At 40.4% G+C, this 15,442-nt stretch overlaps 1 protein-coding gene across 1 annotated transcript in view; it reads right to left on the reverse strand.

Annotated features, from left to right (window-relative positions):
* Nucleotides 1-14,466, reverse strand: part of clstn3 (calsyntenin 3) — a 28,014-nt gene extending 13,548 nt beyond the window's left edge. Inside the window, exons 1-9 of the mRNA XM_074683077.1 lie at nucleotides 14,154-14,466; nucleotides 13,297-13,363; nucleotides 9,897-10,019; nucleotides 8,477-8,687; nucleotides 7,255-7,463; nucleotides 6,072-6,221; nucleotides 4,101-4,286; nucleotides 3,719-4,006; nucleotides 3,139-3,251 (exon numbers count right to left, since the gene is read on the reverse strand). Of these exons, the coding sequence (XP_074539178.1) occupies nucleotides 3,139-3,251; nucleotides 3,719-4,006; nucleotides 4,101-4,286; nucleotides 6,072-6,221; nucleotides 7,255-7,463; nucleotides 8,477-8,687; nucleotides 9,897-10,019; nucleotides 13,297-13,363 (1,347 nt within the window). The 5' untranslated portion in view covers nucleotides 14,154-14,466. The remainder of the gene's footprint in view (nucleotides 1-3,138; nucleotides 3,252-3,718; nucleotides 4,007-4,100; nucleotides 4,287-6,071; nucleotides 6,222-7,254; nucleotides 7,464-8,476; nucleotides 8,688-9,896; nucleotides 10,020-13,296; nucleotides 13,364-14,153) is intronic.
* Nucleotides 14,467-15,442: the final 976 nt, after the last annotated feature.

Raw genomic sequence — 15,442 nt, forward strand, 5'->3', positions numbered from 1 at the left:
GACAGGCCTCAACTCTGATCAAATCCAGACTGAAAACACTTCTATGTAGCTTTGCATATGGCAAGGGAACATATTTTATCTGCACTCCTCACTTTTATTTCATAGCAATTTAATGAATCATAATTGCTTTTTAAGGAATTATTTAATTTTACCTTTTTGGCCTTTTATTTTATTCTAGCCATAAAGCACTTTGAACTGCCTTATGCACGAGTAGTTTTCTACAAATAAACTCTCCTTGCTTATAGATGTAAAGATCTACTAAGATCAAAATCTATCTTTTACCAAATCTGTCCTCTGTCAACGCTTTTCTACCTGTGACTAACTCAAAAACAAAAATTCAAATCACTTTGTAGGTAGTCTTGATGGTGCTTTAGAGTTTGCTATTTCCTGGTAAACACCATTATGCACTCAAAACTCCTAAAGCGCTCTGCTTCCTGAAAAAAGTATACAAAATTGAAATCACTCTTCCAACAGCTTCTTTTAACAACATTATGTAAAATTGGAAAATGTAGTTATAAAACAAAGCATCAGACCCCTCACAGGGATCACCGGAGAGGTTGTGAGATGTTTAACATGGTGGAAGAAAAGGGAAGTGAAACTCTGTACGGCACTGAAGCTTCCCCACAAATGTTTTCATATCTTAGCTTTTTTAGTCACCAGTTGTACAACATTTTAAGCTGACAAAATTTCAACTGATTTCTCATAATGACCTGATAGAGCAAACAAGATCAAGAGGAAGAAGACTGATTATCTAAATATATTATACGTATGTATCAGATGAGGAGATTGCTGTAATAGCCTTAATGTACATTTCGCAAACAAAGTCAGCTCAGAGCTAGGAAGTTCACAAGGGGGCGCCAAAACCAATATAGGCTGAAAGTTACTGACAGGATGCTTTAATAATTTAGGCTTCAACACTCGTTAAAGGGATATTCCCTTTTTTTTTAGTGGGGTTGTATGAGTTAGATGTCACTAGTTATTGTACCAACAACAGATACCACTGCATTCAGCTTGTTTAATGAGCTTACAGTTTTCCACAGAGGGGGCTGTGGCTGTAATGTAATGATGAAACGAATAACGCTAAGACTCTGATAACACAGAGACAACCACTCGACATAGTTTAAGTCTGCTCTCTACTCAGAAAGTTTCAGCACTTTGCTTTGCCATCAAAGGGACGTTTTTTTTTGCTCTTTTTGTGAGAATGAAACACAGATGTGCTCAGATATGCAGCCTTCGAAGAAACCAGAACACAACAAAACTTAACAATGTGTGATCCTGACAGTGCTGATGATACTGCATTTACTGAAGACACATGTGGACACCTTTAAGCCCTGGAGTTTCAAGGGGAAATCGTGACTCACTGCATCAAAGGACAAAAGTGGCGAATTATCCAGGCTAACTGAAGAGCAGGAGGATCCTTACTTGGTGCAGGTGTATCAACTGTGAGCTAAACTGCACAAAAAGTTTGACTAAAGTAAGTGTTTATGCCTTATGTTCAGTAAAAACAATGTCTGATTAGATTCAATAGGAGCCACATTCACCTCACAAGTCCAGAAAATGTTTTACTTTAAGACATTTGATGGAAAAAACAAATGATGTCCAAACTGCCTGCAAAAAGTTAAAAAATTCCAGTGGTGTAAGAAAATTAACTAAGTTTCTTGTATTAAGGCATTATTTTTATTCCACATTGATAGATTTTATTCATGTAATCAATTCAGGCCTATTATTCATGTGATATTTAGATATTGGACTTTTTTTCTGGACTTGTCAGGTAATTGTGGCAAATATTAAGTCTATCAAGTGTTTTTCTCTCCCAAAAATAAGATATAAACACTTGTTTAGATTTCAGTTTTGCAGCATAACTCACATAAAAACATAAATAAAAATACAGCTGAACTTGCATGCTGTTTTGAATTAAGGGGGCTGAACTAACCGGGATTAGTTGTCAAATAAGCTGAAATATCCCTTTGGAATAAAAAAGCATCTTAAGAAAGAGGAAACTTCTTACAATTTATAGAAATCGTAAACATAACAAAGTAGTTTCTGTAAAAGGCCACATCAAAGTAGGCAATTCTAGTATAAAATTTAACAAAATGTTGTGTACCAAAAACCTCTTGGATCTAAATTACAACCTTAATCTGAAAAGTAACAAGACTTTGAGCTGTAACACGACTGTAATAATCTGAAAAGCGTACTATTTTCATGTGAAATGCAGTAAAGTAAAAGTATAAAATGACATTGGACAGAAATATACACTAACAAACATTTAACTCCTGTATGTGAACTCCTGCGCGCACACCTTTCAAATTTCTCCAGAGAAAAGGAAAAGGATGTAGGAGGGAATCAAAGAGACAGAGGGTCAGAAAAGATAGACCCCAGTAATAAGATATGGTGGTTCAGACAGAAGGATTTGACAAATCTTCTCCGTATCAGCTCAGCATCCTTTAATCCACGCTGCTTCAATCTGTCTGAGACCGGGGGCTTCAGTCAAAACAAACCCCCCATCAGCCCCTCTTAGTGTGCACCACATTAAACCACACACACTGACATTCCCCTGCGCTCTGACGCTCGCACCAATAGGAATAACAGTGATGAGAAAAAAAGTGATGAAGCTAAAAATCTGAATAGTGATTCATTTCAGAAGAAAGAAGATGATGTCAAATATTTTTCCACTTCATGTTGTAATCGGAGGAAGAAATTTTCTGCCTCGATAGAAATTTGCCCAGTTTTGTTTTCTATTGTCCTTCATACTTGAAAAGTATTTAATATAACTAAATGAAATAACATGAATTGGTTTTGTGAAAAGAGATTGATTCGCTAAGACAGAGCTGACTTATTTTTTTTTAACCATAAAACATTTCAAGAAATAGTCTTTGAATAGCCCTGGGAGGAGGAAAGAGTTCAGCTGAAATGTTTTCGTATATAAAAGTGTTTATGAAAGTTTTCCTGATGTCAGTGTTGTTCTCTTGTTATGTAAAATATTTGTTTCTCATAATCCCTCGAGGAAATGAACCAGATGGTTTGCACGCACAAATATATTAAAAAAATCTTCTGTTTCAGCTTAATTTCAAGGTACAAACACAAAAGAAACCGTGTAAGTGAGAACATCAAAGCTGAGTGCTGCAGTTCCCTCAGTACCTGCTCCAGTTTCCACAGGAACTTGACAGGGCGTGCAGCGGAGACGTCGGGCCAGTAGAAGAGGGAGAGACGGCAGCCGTGGACAGAGAGGGAGTAGTGGGAGTAAGAGTCGTCTGTTGGGCAGAGGGAAGTTAGCGGGTCAGGCTGGTCATATGAAAACTGAATGTAAGCAGACAAATCAACACTGTAAGGTACAAGTGTGAAACAAGTCTGTTATATTCGATCAGTTTCACTGTGGCTGTTTTTTTTAAAAAAAGAGGAAAGTTTGTTGAATGTGCAGCATACAAAGTCACACACCTGAAAACATTCATAGGATACAGACAATATCCTGCCTGGCACGATAACAGTGTTTCACTCTCCACTCTGCTGCTGAGGTGTAGCAGCTGGTTAAGTGTGTCTTTCAAGAGCACCTTGATAGTAGCTGTTGAACCTATAAACAGCTGTCATCTTCCCTGCACTCCTGAGTCCATCTAAGGGTAAGATGCCTAAGTTCTTGCTTTCTGACCAAAAACTTCTCCACACAACAGAAAATGTAGGGAAAAAATCCTTAAAATGCAGTCAAAATGCTGATATAACTCACCGTTCCTGACTGTGCTGCACACAATAGTTTCCTCCTCCTTGCGGTTTCCTCTGGTCTGAGTGGTTGTAGCCTGAATGTTAGCCCCACCCCTCCGCATCCACAGCTGCAGGGTGAAGTGGTCGCCTGATAACGCAGAGACAACAGAATCTGGCACCACAGCCACATGGTTTGACCCGTTGAAGGAGAAGACCAGAGATGAGTCAGAGGAAGGCAGAGTGGGTAGAGCTGCAGTCCAGTTGGCAGCAGGGGACGGAGGTGGGAGGAGGTCTACCTCACCCCTCACAGCACCTGAGGAAAAAAAGAAAAAGAGAGAGAGGTTGTCAATGGGCAAGGTTTAGTCTCCCAATAAGGTGAGAGATCCGAGGTACAAACAAGGCCTCACCACACAGCCGCCGCACAGATCTGTCAGAGTAGCTGTCTCTGTCGCAGCCTTTGCCGATGTGGCCGGTCTGGAGCTCTACGGTGGCCTGGATGTTCCACACGGTCTCCTCACAGGTCTCCAGGTGCAGGCTGGGGAACAGAGGGATGCTTCCAGAGCCAGGTGTGTACTCTACACGCTTGGTCCATCCTAAAAACAATGTGACGTTATACAAATGTCATGAAGAATAAAACCTGACAATCTGATGTGCATCGTTCGGATTCAAAGCTTCAAAATGATGCTTTCACTGTAAATATGATCCATGGACATCTGCACCCAGGATTTTCTCCACACTTATTTTCATAATTCTTATCTTTATTGATATATAATCTTAAAGCTTGGTGAATCCACTTCCAGCTAATTAGCTACTTAATATGATTTTTTTTTATTGGTTATTGGTCCTTCTTCCGCATTACAAAAGCAAAAGAGATTATTATTATGCAGATGGGCAATTTCCTTATGGTTATTTCTAGTGTCTAAAACTACAGACACTGAGTAGGTTTCAGGTGAAGAGATTCACAGATTTATCTTTTTTTCTAGTTGCAACCTCAATTTTTAAAATCAAAGCCAAACCTCCATGAGCCCGTTTTCAGGCTGAGTCAGCTTTCCAGCGCAGTATCCACCTTATTCATGCTTCATAAATTCAAAAACCAAACGATGACTTCACAGAGGCTAAATCCATTTCATTAAAAGGCTCCCAAAAAGTGATGTGACTGGCTGGTAGGATTAGATGTTCTATAAAGTTTCTTGCTGGAGAATATCAGTCAACACGAGCGAAAATCAAGACTTAAACAGTTCATGATGTTTTTCAACCAAAGGGGTAGTTTGATGTTCAATAGGGATAGGGTTTCTATCATCCAGAGGTTTTAGATTTTAGCTAATTTTAGAGTCTATCATTTAAAAAATTAGGTTCTTTTCAGGCTCTGGGCTCTTCAGTTTCATAGTAGATAGCCTGCTGATGTAAACCAGCAAGTCTCCAGCTGTTACAAGGCTGTTAATGTTATTTTTATTTGTCTCTGTACATCTCTCCTTCTTCCGCATCTGCCTCTATCCTCTTTCTGACCCAGACAGGCAGATGTTTGACAAACATGAGTCTGGTTCTGCTCAAGGTGTCTGCTTGTGGAAGAAATTTTCCCTCCCCATCATGACTTATTTAATGCTGCTGGGTGCTCTTCTCAAGGTGGGCTAAGATCAGAGACTTGCCTATAAGATGGGACTGGATTTTGTCCTTTCTTCTCTGTTAATAATATCACACAGAGTACGGTCTCACCTGCCCCATTTGTAAAAAGCACTGAGATAACATCTGTTGTGAATTGATGCTATATAAATAAAAATGACTGATATTAACACTTAATTTTGTTTCTGTTAATTTTAAAAACATTTGCAGGAATGAAAATAATTTTACTTCCACCCTCTGAATCTTCACTACACTATTCACTCTAAACTCTCAGCAATTCAATCCCTTAAAATGGCTCGCCTCATACTGTACTGATGCTAAAATTGAAAGTGTAAAATGGTGATGAAATTGTCCCTGCATTGGATGTAATTTTGTACATTAAATGAATTCATATGTAAACAAATGCAACATGCCAGATCCGTGAACTTGAAAGTCTGTCAATAAACAGTTTTCGCACATCCTGTAGACAGATCTAATGTCAGGGGGAGAGCAGTGGTAATATGTAATATCTATAAACATCTTTTCACAGCTTACTTAATCGGTTTGCCTCAGTGTAACTTGGCTACAGCTCTTCCTCTCTAAAACTCTGCTCTTGATATAAACATGCAAAGGTGATTCATCTGAGCGGCTGCCCACACATTCCAGATTAAAGTGATAGTTTCAGTCAAACTGATTCAACTTCTAAAACACATCTCTGCAGCTTTACAAGTTATCCAAAAATGATTATCTGCATAGAAATGGAGAGCTAGGAGTTTTACCCATCCAGCCAGGTTTGCAGGACGGCTTGACAGTGACGACGACCTGGGCGTCAGCTTGTGCCCGGTTCTTCCCGCAGTCGAAAGCAGTCACCCAGAAGGTGTGAACACGCTGACGCTTTGAATCCAACGGCTCTGTGTTTTTAATGTTGCCTAGGAGACGGGGTGAGACAAAGAAAGAAAAGGACAAGGGAAGAATGAATCAAAGAAGAAAAGAAACAGAAATAGAGGAGTTAGTCATCAACAAGCTTGCATAATTGAAAATCAAGCTCAGACGAAGAGCCATTGATAAAGGTTCTTTCTGACAGAGTCACCATCTTGCTCTGCACATTATACTGTCAGGCATAGAAGCAGAAAAGACACAGAGGAACATAAAATACAGAAAAGAGTAAAAAAAAATTCTAAATGTTTTTTTAAGAGATAAAGTCTGATTGGCTGACAGCTCTTAGTATGCTGGCTGACAAACAATAGATATGACAGATGATGCTGCGAGATGGTGCGAGGAGAAACAGAGGGATAAAAGAGATAGTAAGGACAAAGTAAGGGAACAGACAATGGCAAGCCACAGTGTTTAAACATGGTTGTAACAAAAGGTCTCTGTGCTGCTGCTGCTGCTGCTGTACCAGTCTGACCCGATAAAGCAAAACAGAAAGGAGCTGCTTCATTCTCTTAAAACCCTCCGAGTCACCACCAAGAATCTGCAGAGTCATCCTTAATCAAGGTCCTCCTCAGCTGCTCTGTGACATTACAATTGATCTCCTTGCAGCTGCTCGATGGACAGAATTTAAAGAATTTAAGGAGCCTACAAGAAAAGATGCTCTTAAATGGAACAGCTGCTGCAGTGTTTATGTTGAGACAGAACAAACGTCCGCCCACACAGAGTCTATTTTAACATCTTTTGGTTTCTACCTGTGAGGGAATTAAGATGCTACTCGTGCTCCGTCACCTCAGCAGTATCTGCAGTGTATGCGTTTGTGTATGTGTGTGTCTTTTCTAACGCAAATAGACCATCCAAGTTCGAATAGTGAACTGAAAATTGAATTAAGCGACTTATTTCATCTGAGTCCACACAGAGACAACAGAGCAGACAGTGTAAAATGGAAATGATATGGTTACCGATGAGCGTATTGCATTTCTGCGGCAGAGAAAGACAAACATTAATAAGTCGAGAGAAAACATGTCTCACCATCGTTGTCAATAGCAAAGGGCACATTGGGAGTGATGATGTCATAGAAGCAGATCTGGCTGTACTGAGGGGAACAGTCAGCATCCAGAGCCTCCACGCGCACAATCCGGTCAAAAAGGCGCCCCTCTGGGACCGAAGCCTCGTAGCGACGCTCCACAAACACAGGGGAGAACTCATTGACGTCGTTAACACGAACATGCACGGTGGCCCTGAGGGACAGAGGTGCGGGAGGTAAACACAAGCAGAGAGATCAGAGTTGTTATTGTCACATTAGGATGCAGAAGCAGGCAGGTTGGTCATTACAGTGCACAGCCAGAAGAGCAACAGACAGAGGCTGTAATTATTGGTTAAGGTAAAAAAATCTCTGAGTTTGAAGGGTATGGAAGCCCATGTTTGCCAAGGTCCATAATAAACAAAAACATCACAGTTTACCCAGATGCTTAAGACTTGTTATTATAGGACAGTAAAATGTTTTTAATAAAATGTCATACATGGATTGACTTTGAATCTCAAAATGAAGACCTCAAATTTTCCCTTTTTCTCACAATATTTTTACTTTTGTCTCATCTTTGTAACTGAATCCTTCTTGTCCTATGATTTTAACATTCAATTCTATAATTTTGACTTTTTTAATAACACATATAACTTTATCTTACAACAGTAACCATAATATCAATTGTGATTTCCTAGATCTTAGATTTTAACTCTTTCCCACAATATTTAGATTTTTTATTTCCAATTTGAAAAATTAGTTTATTGCAAGTTTTTTCTCATCTGTAATATTATACCTATGGCAATCCTTGAAAACATGTCATAATTTTCCTGAAATCTGTGCCTCCATCCAACTATTTTGACTTTGTTATAATGGTGGGATTGTTCTGTAAAAGCTATGGCTTTGGACCACAAAATTACAATTTTGTCATCTAAACATATTTAGTTTTCTTGGCTTTTTTACACAATCATGACAGGCTAAGAAAATCACTTATCTTTAATTTCAAGTTTCTTTTCAACTCATTTTTTTTGTAAACAAAGCTGAATTGACACTTTATTTTTCTTTCACTGGCATAAATGGACTTCCTAACAAGAAAAGAGAGAAAGTTTTAATCTTTTTAAAATCTATTATTTTATTAAAATCCTTTTATTTGTACATTGGCTTTGCACTTATGTTTTTTTCATGCTATTGAAGATTATTTTGAATTTGAGAGAGAGTTGAGAGACTTACTTGTGAGACTTCTTGCTGTTTACTCCATCAGGTCCCTCTCCGCAGTCGTAGGCCTGGATGGTGAAGCTGTGCTCTCGCTGACTCTCACAGTCCAACGGCTCCTTAGACCGGACCAGACCCTCTCCGGTGGATCGGTCCAGAACCACAGCTTCAAACTGAACTGAACCCGAGCCTGAGGGCCCATTATGAACCCGGAAGCCACAGATTTCACCTGAGAAGAGAAGAAACATGAGAGGAAAAACAACCCCAACGTATCAAGACTTGTGAAACAAGGATAAGTCATAAGCAACTTGGTTTTTCATGCTTTTATTGTCCTTTGGACTTATGATTGTAGCTTGAACTTTTATCCGTCTAAGCAGCAGCTTTAAAATCTAAGACAGATTACACAACACACATTTGCCCTCTTTGTTTTGGCTTCCTGGTGACTTCAGAATACATTTAGGTGAGATCTTTTTTTCATTACTTTTAGAGCTCTCTATCCGCCTCCAGCACACATACAGCACAACCTTACATCCTGATGATGCACCCTGGAGTTTAGACTAAAATGTAATTTTATGTTTTTTTTCAGCTCTCCCAGAGTAGGATACTTCTTAATTTATCCTTAGATTTCTTAATTTAAAAACATGAATTTGTTTTTTTGTTGTATTTTACTTCTGTTAATGTATCAAAATCAGAAGTTGGTTACTAATAGGAGGGAGATGTCATATGTAAATAATAAATTGTGGGGTTTTATGATAATATTAAGTACTTTTAATGATACATCACTTCCCAGAGTATAAGACGAGTGCTCACAGATATCCTGCAATCTTGCTGTAAGTAGCACTTGATTTAATACAATCATATTCGGGACAGAATGGAACAGAAAGTAGCTGAGCACTAAATAAAAGCCTACAGCTGATCCTCCCCTGGCTGACACCAGTCAAAGGTAGGAAAGTGTCTCACTCAAGCAGCTAATTTTCTCCTCTTTCTTGACACAGGCTCTTTAAAATTTCAGGCAGAGCTCAAGTAATTCAAGTTGATTTCTTGTAATTTGACTGAACATGGTTATTTGCACAAGTGCAAACATGACAACCCTATTTCATCAGGCTGCAGAGGTAGGGCAGCCCTGCAGATTGCCCCTGAGATGAAGGGTTGAATTACACTATGATGGGCTAAAAATAGAAAGACTCTGTGACTGAATACATTGCCATTAATATTCAGGCAGTCTATTGGGAAATATGGCTGCAATCTGTTAACTCCAAACTCTTCCTTGTGAAAAAAATTATGTTTACTATTTGAGTCCAATAAAGCCTGGTGAGATAACATTCAATTTGGCTGGTCCAGCACTCGATTTGACCTATTTTTCACAGTTCTGTGGATACTCAAGCAAATTAATGGATTTTTCCCTTCTCTCTCATTCTATATTCCTTATTGGTGTTACCAGCGTAGTGTAGAGGAGCGTCTTTGTCCAGGGCAAAGAGAGGAGGATTGAGCAGCACAGTGTTGTCGTTCTCCATGACAATCCCCTGGTACTCTGTCTCGATCCATGGCTTGTGCTTATTGGCTGAACGGCGCAGAGGAGAGAGACAGAGGCTTTGGGTTAAACGGAGCAATTAGAAAAGACCAACGTGTCTATTTTTAACACTCCATTATAGGCGAGGATGTGGTGAGAATGTGCATAAGTGGAGAAATACATGGCGTATGGATGTGTGTGACCACAAGGACACAGTTTAATCACGTCCGCACCCTCACAGACTCCCCTTTCTTTTTTCCCTCTCTCCATGTAGACCTCCTCCTCTTCTTGTTCCCTCTGCTCTCCTCCCTTGTTGGCAGAATAATTAAAGCCAGTCAGATCTCACCTTATCACACGCAGGGAGCTATATTGCTCATATCAATCAGCCAAACTGGCCGGCCACAGGCGCTGCACAATACTGCACTGAAAAACAGCCAAATCAAATGCCTGAGGTTTACTGTGAGTTTAACCTTTAATTGCAAATTAATTATTCATCGCTGTGCTGAATGTTCTGTGCCGGATGATCAAAGGCTAAGTTAATGAGCCAGAAGGATGACGATTTTACACTCCAGCAAAGAGAGAAAAAAATAAAAAAAGAAACAAAAGCCAGAGTGCCTCCCCTCTGTTGTCCTCGATCTGTGAGACTGAAGCTGCAGAGTTTGATATCAGACGGAGGAACAGGACTTGTGTTTAGCTGCTGCTTTGTTGTCTACACTGAACATTTCCTACAAAATCTGACTGGAACGAATTCTGCCGTCTCAACTGTGGGAGAGGATCTGACAAAAGAAAAATACTGCTGCTGTTGAATCTGATCAAACTTCTCTCTCTGTCTCTTCAAGGGCAGGGCTGGGTACTGATGGAAATAAGAATTGCTGTAAGGAGTAGTTTGATACCTGAGCTTGATATCAGTGTAGTTACTCAAGTACTGAGTTAAGGTACAGACAGGAGGTTTTTTTTAATGTGGTTAGACCTGATGATTTTATCACCTTTGTTAATCTGCACTGCAAAAATGTTATGAAATCAAAGCAAGTGTTTATCTTGTTTCAAGTGAGAATTTTATTCTTGGCTTTATAAAAGCCACATTGACACTGACAAGGCCAGCAAAACGTCTTGTTTTGGGATATTAAGAAAAAAAAGGATGCCTGAATTCCTTGTTAATAGTAAAAGAAATCAATCAATGGGATGAGAAAAATGTTCTTGTTGAGATTTTTGTATTTCTCTTTTCAAGAAACTTGACTAGAACATTTTTCTTACCCACATGCACATTTTTCTCTCTTTTTAAGTCTCTTTACAAGTGTCTTCTAAATTCCTTTAAGAAGACATTCCTTTTTTGGTGGGTGAATGTGGCTTATTTTAAATCTAATAGGAAATAATTTATGGAAAAAAAGTTACAAACACTTGCTTGAATTTCTGTTTTTCTCTTAAGGGGAAATCAGCTTTTATACCATGACCATGAATAAATCTCTTTGTATATGAGAGGACTGAAGTGTTTGTCACCTCTCCTTTAGATACAGACAAGTAGCGCAGAGTGTTTAACAACAATTTACTTTCAACTTGTCTCAGGTTTGATAAATTCCAGCTAATCTAAACTTTTCTGCTCCATTTGAAGTGAGAATAGTGTACTTTCTTTATCAGTTCAACTACTCCCGCTCAGCTCATATTAAAAGGCTGCTAACACACTAGTGCATTAGTAACATTTATCTAATAATTCAATGTACCACTCTGGAAAAAAAAGACCTTTCTGCAGCCTGTAGCTGAACTGGGTTATTCAGTTCCATGTTAATTATAATTCTTAGTAAAACCCCAAAATGCTGCATCCTTTGTGATATTTTCATGCTAAAGTGCTGCTACTTTTAGTGCTGGAACCATTCAACACTTAATTGTGCAGACCAACAATAAGATGACAGGCAGCTTGTTTTCAATAAATGGAGAATAAGCCTCTTTTTTGTTTCACTCACTGAAAATTAAATGCTGCTTTGTGTTGTGGTGTTTGTCGTCCTAAGAGAGCAAATTTAATAACAAAAACTCAGCAGTTAAAACTGTATCAGGTGTTGATTAGCACTGTCTCACTGACCATAAACCGAGCAAATGATAAACAGATTATTCTACAACAGGGGTTATCATTTGCAGCCCTTGCCCACTTAGTCAAAAAGAAAATCTATAACTCATTTTTAATACAACAAAGAGCTCAAAATCTTATCAAGGGTTGAAATCCCCCAAAAAAACATTTTTGCAGGAGCTTAGCTGGGATAACAGTGTAAAATTTGTGAAGAATTACATCTAAAATGTGGCCAACATTTCCATACCAGACAGTTTTGATGCTCTGTGTTTTTATCAGCGCCTTATAGCGTTGACGTTCAATACCCAGACCTCATCAGAGATATTTATCCTCTCCTCTAAAGAGCCAGACAGACACCGTCTCCTCCTCCTCTACTTCCACGTTCCTCTATCATGTCTCTTTTTTGGTCATTTATCTCGTGCCCTCTGCGGCCCCAGCTGATCTCTCCCTCCTCTTTGCTATATAGCATTAATCTGAGCATCAGGCCCCTGGATTACACCCGGGATTACAGATTGAGAGGCATCCCATTCCATCTCCCTCTCCGTCTCTGCTGGCACTCTTCCTCCCTCTGTCACTCTATCACTCCACAACACTCCCCCACCCTCCCTCCTCTGTCTGTCTCCCTCACACACATACACACATGTGTATACACACAGAGATGCACCAGTATCGTTTCCTTCTCCCCTCGTGTCACCTGATCTCAACACCACCACCTCCTTCTGCCTGCGTCTCTCCAGCCACGTCCTCTCGTCTCTTGTCAACACTCCTTCTCCTCCATCTCTCCTAACGTCTTTCTCTCTGTTTCTCCTGACACTCCATCTCTCGCTCAATCTCTTCGTCCTTCTCTCCACCTCCACCTCCCCTGACACTCTCCCTCCTCGCTGTCTGTTTCATTCTCCTTCCCCGGCGTGGTAATCATCGGAACAATGATGTTGAATCAGAGTCGTGGTTATCCTGGATGATAAATCTGCTACAGAGGAGGAAACAGATTTATCATCTTTCTTTAGCGACAAACGGGCACATGCACACTGGGTCACGAGACACAAAATGTGCTAACATGTTCATCTGTCCCATCACATGTGATGATTCTGTCATATGGAATGTGAATTTAGTCATTACAATGAAGTTGTGGGGTACATTGTGGTCAAAAACACAGCCATGGTCCTGCCTGAACACCTTGACAGGACTACTGTACATGCCCTCATGGCGATAAAAAAAAACATAATCCCAACACTTGACAGTTAAAAGTCTAAAGGATGAGGAACTGACCTTTGTTGCCACTGGCAACTGAAGTCAAGCAAAGGAGGAAGAAGGAGAGAAAATTCATTCTGTCCATCTGAGGGAGGAAAGGAGAGGTAGAGGTAGAGGGGACATCAGGGTGGGGTGAGTACATGCATTAACAAGTCATCAGCACTGGAAGAGACAGGTACAGTTAAAGACAGAGAGACAGGTCAGGCCTATCAGATGGTACACAGACCAGTTTTTTTCCTCACTCTTTGTAAAACATGTGTCATGTGTGTAACACCTAAAGCCATGCATGGTCAGCTGCATGAATAATGTTTCAAACATAATGCTGCTTTCTGGCTTTCCTCAAAATCACAGCTTTCTTGCGGCTGCAGCTCCTAGACCAGCCTGAGGAGCATGAACACACACACCTGGACGTGAGTGTGACACCGTGATAGGTTTTGCCTTTAGCTGTGTGGGTGTTTCCCCATGTTTAAGCAGAGGTCTTTTGAATCTTAAAAGAAATGCAGCTTCTGTTTTCCTCTGACCACAACTGAAAAATTAGTCCTTGGGCTTCCTTTTTTCAAATCAGCTTTCATTGACATTAAAAAAAACTCTTACTCTGCAGCAATATTTGATAGGCAACTGGAAAAGACAAATGACTTCAAAACGAGAGGAAATGTAACACAGAAGGCTCCGGCTAGTGCACAGGTTGTTCAGGCTACACAGAGAAACATGCTATGCGACAATAATCAGGCTGCTGCTGACACACATTTAACCAGCCTGAGCTCCATGGCCGCCTGTGGTCGTGTTAGAGAGCTGCTACAGGAGCAAATAGAGAGGGAGACAGAGAGTGAGGAAGGACAGGAATGAAGGTTAGCTGGGGAAGGTTTAGACATTACCGTAGTGAGTGCGGTGATGCTCCTGGTTGGTACCCAGCCTCTACGCTCGCAGCATCCGCCTCTGTGGGCTCGGTGATCCCCCCCTGCGAAAAAACTAACCTTCCAGGTAGGGAGGAGGAAACACACACACACACTCTCCCTCTCACACACACACTTTTACATACACAGGAGAAAAAAAGGGGGGTAGTGGTTCGGGCTGACGGTGGAGATGTGGAGAGATGAACAGAGCGATGGATGCCCTTGTTTTTCGGCTGAACACGGAGGGAGAAAAAACGGTGGGAATATTACGCTGGCGTCCCCTCCCTCTCTCGGCGTTTCTTAACCCGCCCACACTGCGTCCTTCTCCGCTCTCTCCCTCTCTCTTCTCCGGCTGTTTTTTTTTTTTTTTTTTTTTGCTGTTGAACGCACATTGAGAGTGACTCAGACCCCAGCACAGCAATTCATCTCTTTATCACGTTTTCTTTCCGCTCAGGTCTCTGCTTTACAGTGACACAATTCCTCCTCTTCCTCCCATTTACATTACATTTTTTAAATAAATTCCCACTGCCCGTAAACGAGACTGCAAAATGACGTCATATCGCCCCCTTATTGCCCTACAGAGCTCATGGCAGGCTCCTGGGACACCGATACTTACCAAATGACTACACACAGGCCTTCTCACTTGAAATGCAGCATTTTAATGAACATTATAAAAATTATTCTGAAAAACCACCCCCTCCCCTCTTCCCAACACAAATTTCCCACTGCCCCCAGTTCTTTTTCCCTGTGTACATTTGGTAGGAATAAGGCAAAAAGTTGTCTCTTAAAATAGCAAATCATATCAATTAATAAACACCATGGCATGTATAAATATCACCAAAACCAGGGCTGCTGCTACAGTGAGGTTTGTCCTCTCCATGTGTGTGTACAGAGGACTTTCTCCAGCATAACATGGATCAGACCATCCAGCCTCCTCGCCTGAGAAATAAATCAATTAAAGTAGAAAAGGCATTCCCACGATGGAATGGGATGCTTCTGCTTCATGCTCTTTTAAAACACTGCCTGCAGTTAGAAACTGAAGAACAGGCCTCAGGTGAAACACAAAAGTGGATTTTCCAGTTCAAAATGATTCCTTGATTCAAAAACAGCCCAATATTTATGTACCAACATGAATATATAATGAACCAGGATGACTCTTTTGGCTAAATTGTTGTGCAGTTCCCATGTTTTCTTATTCAGTTACCAACTGTCACATCTGTGTATGTCAACGCTAAGAAGAGGGGTATTGAGAAGGTACAAAAAACAGAAAC

This window comes from Halichoeres trimaculatus, unplaced genomic scaffold (genome assembly GCF_033239565.1).
Source record: "Halichoeres trimaculatus isolate MK-OKI-2021-1 unplaced genomic scaffold, fHalTri1.1 fHalTri1_scaffold_12, whole genome shotgun sequence".
Classification (NCBI taxonomy): Eukaryota; Metazoa; Chordata; class Actinopteri; order Labriformes; family Labridae; genus Halichoeres; species Halichoeres trimaculatus.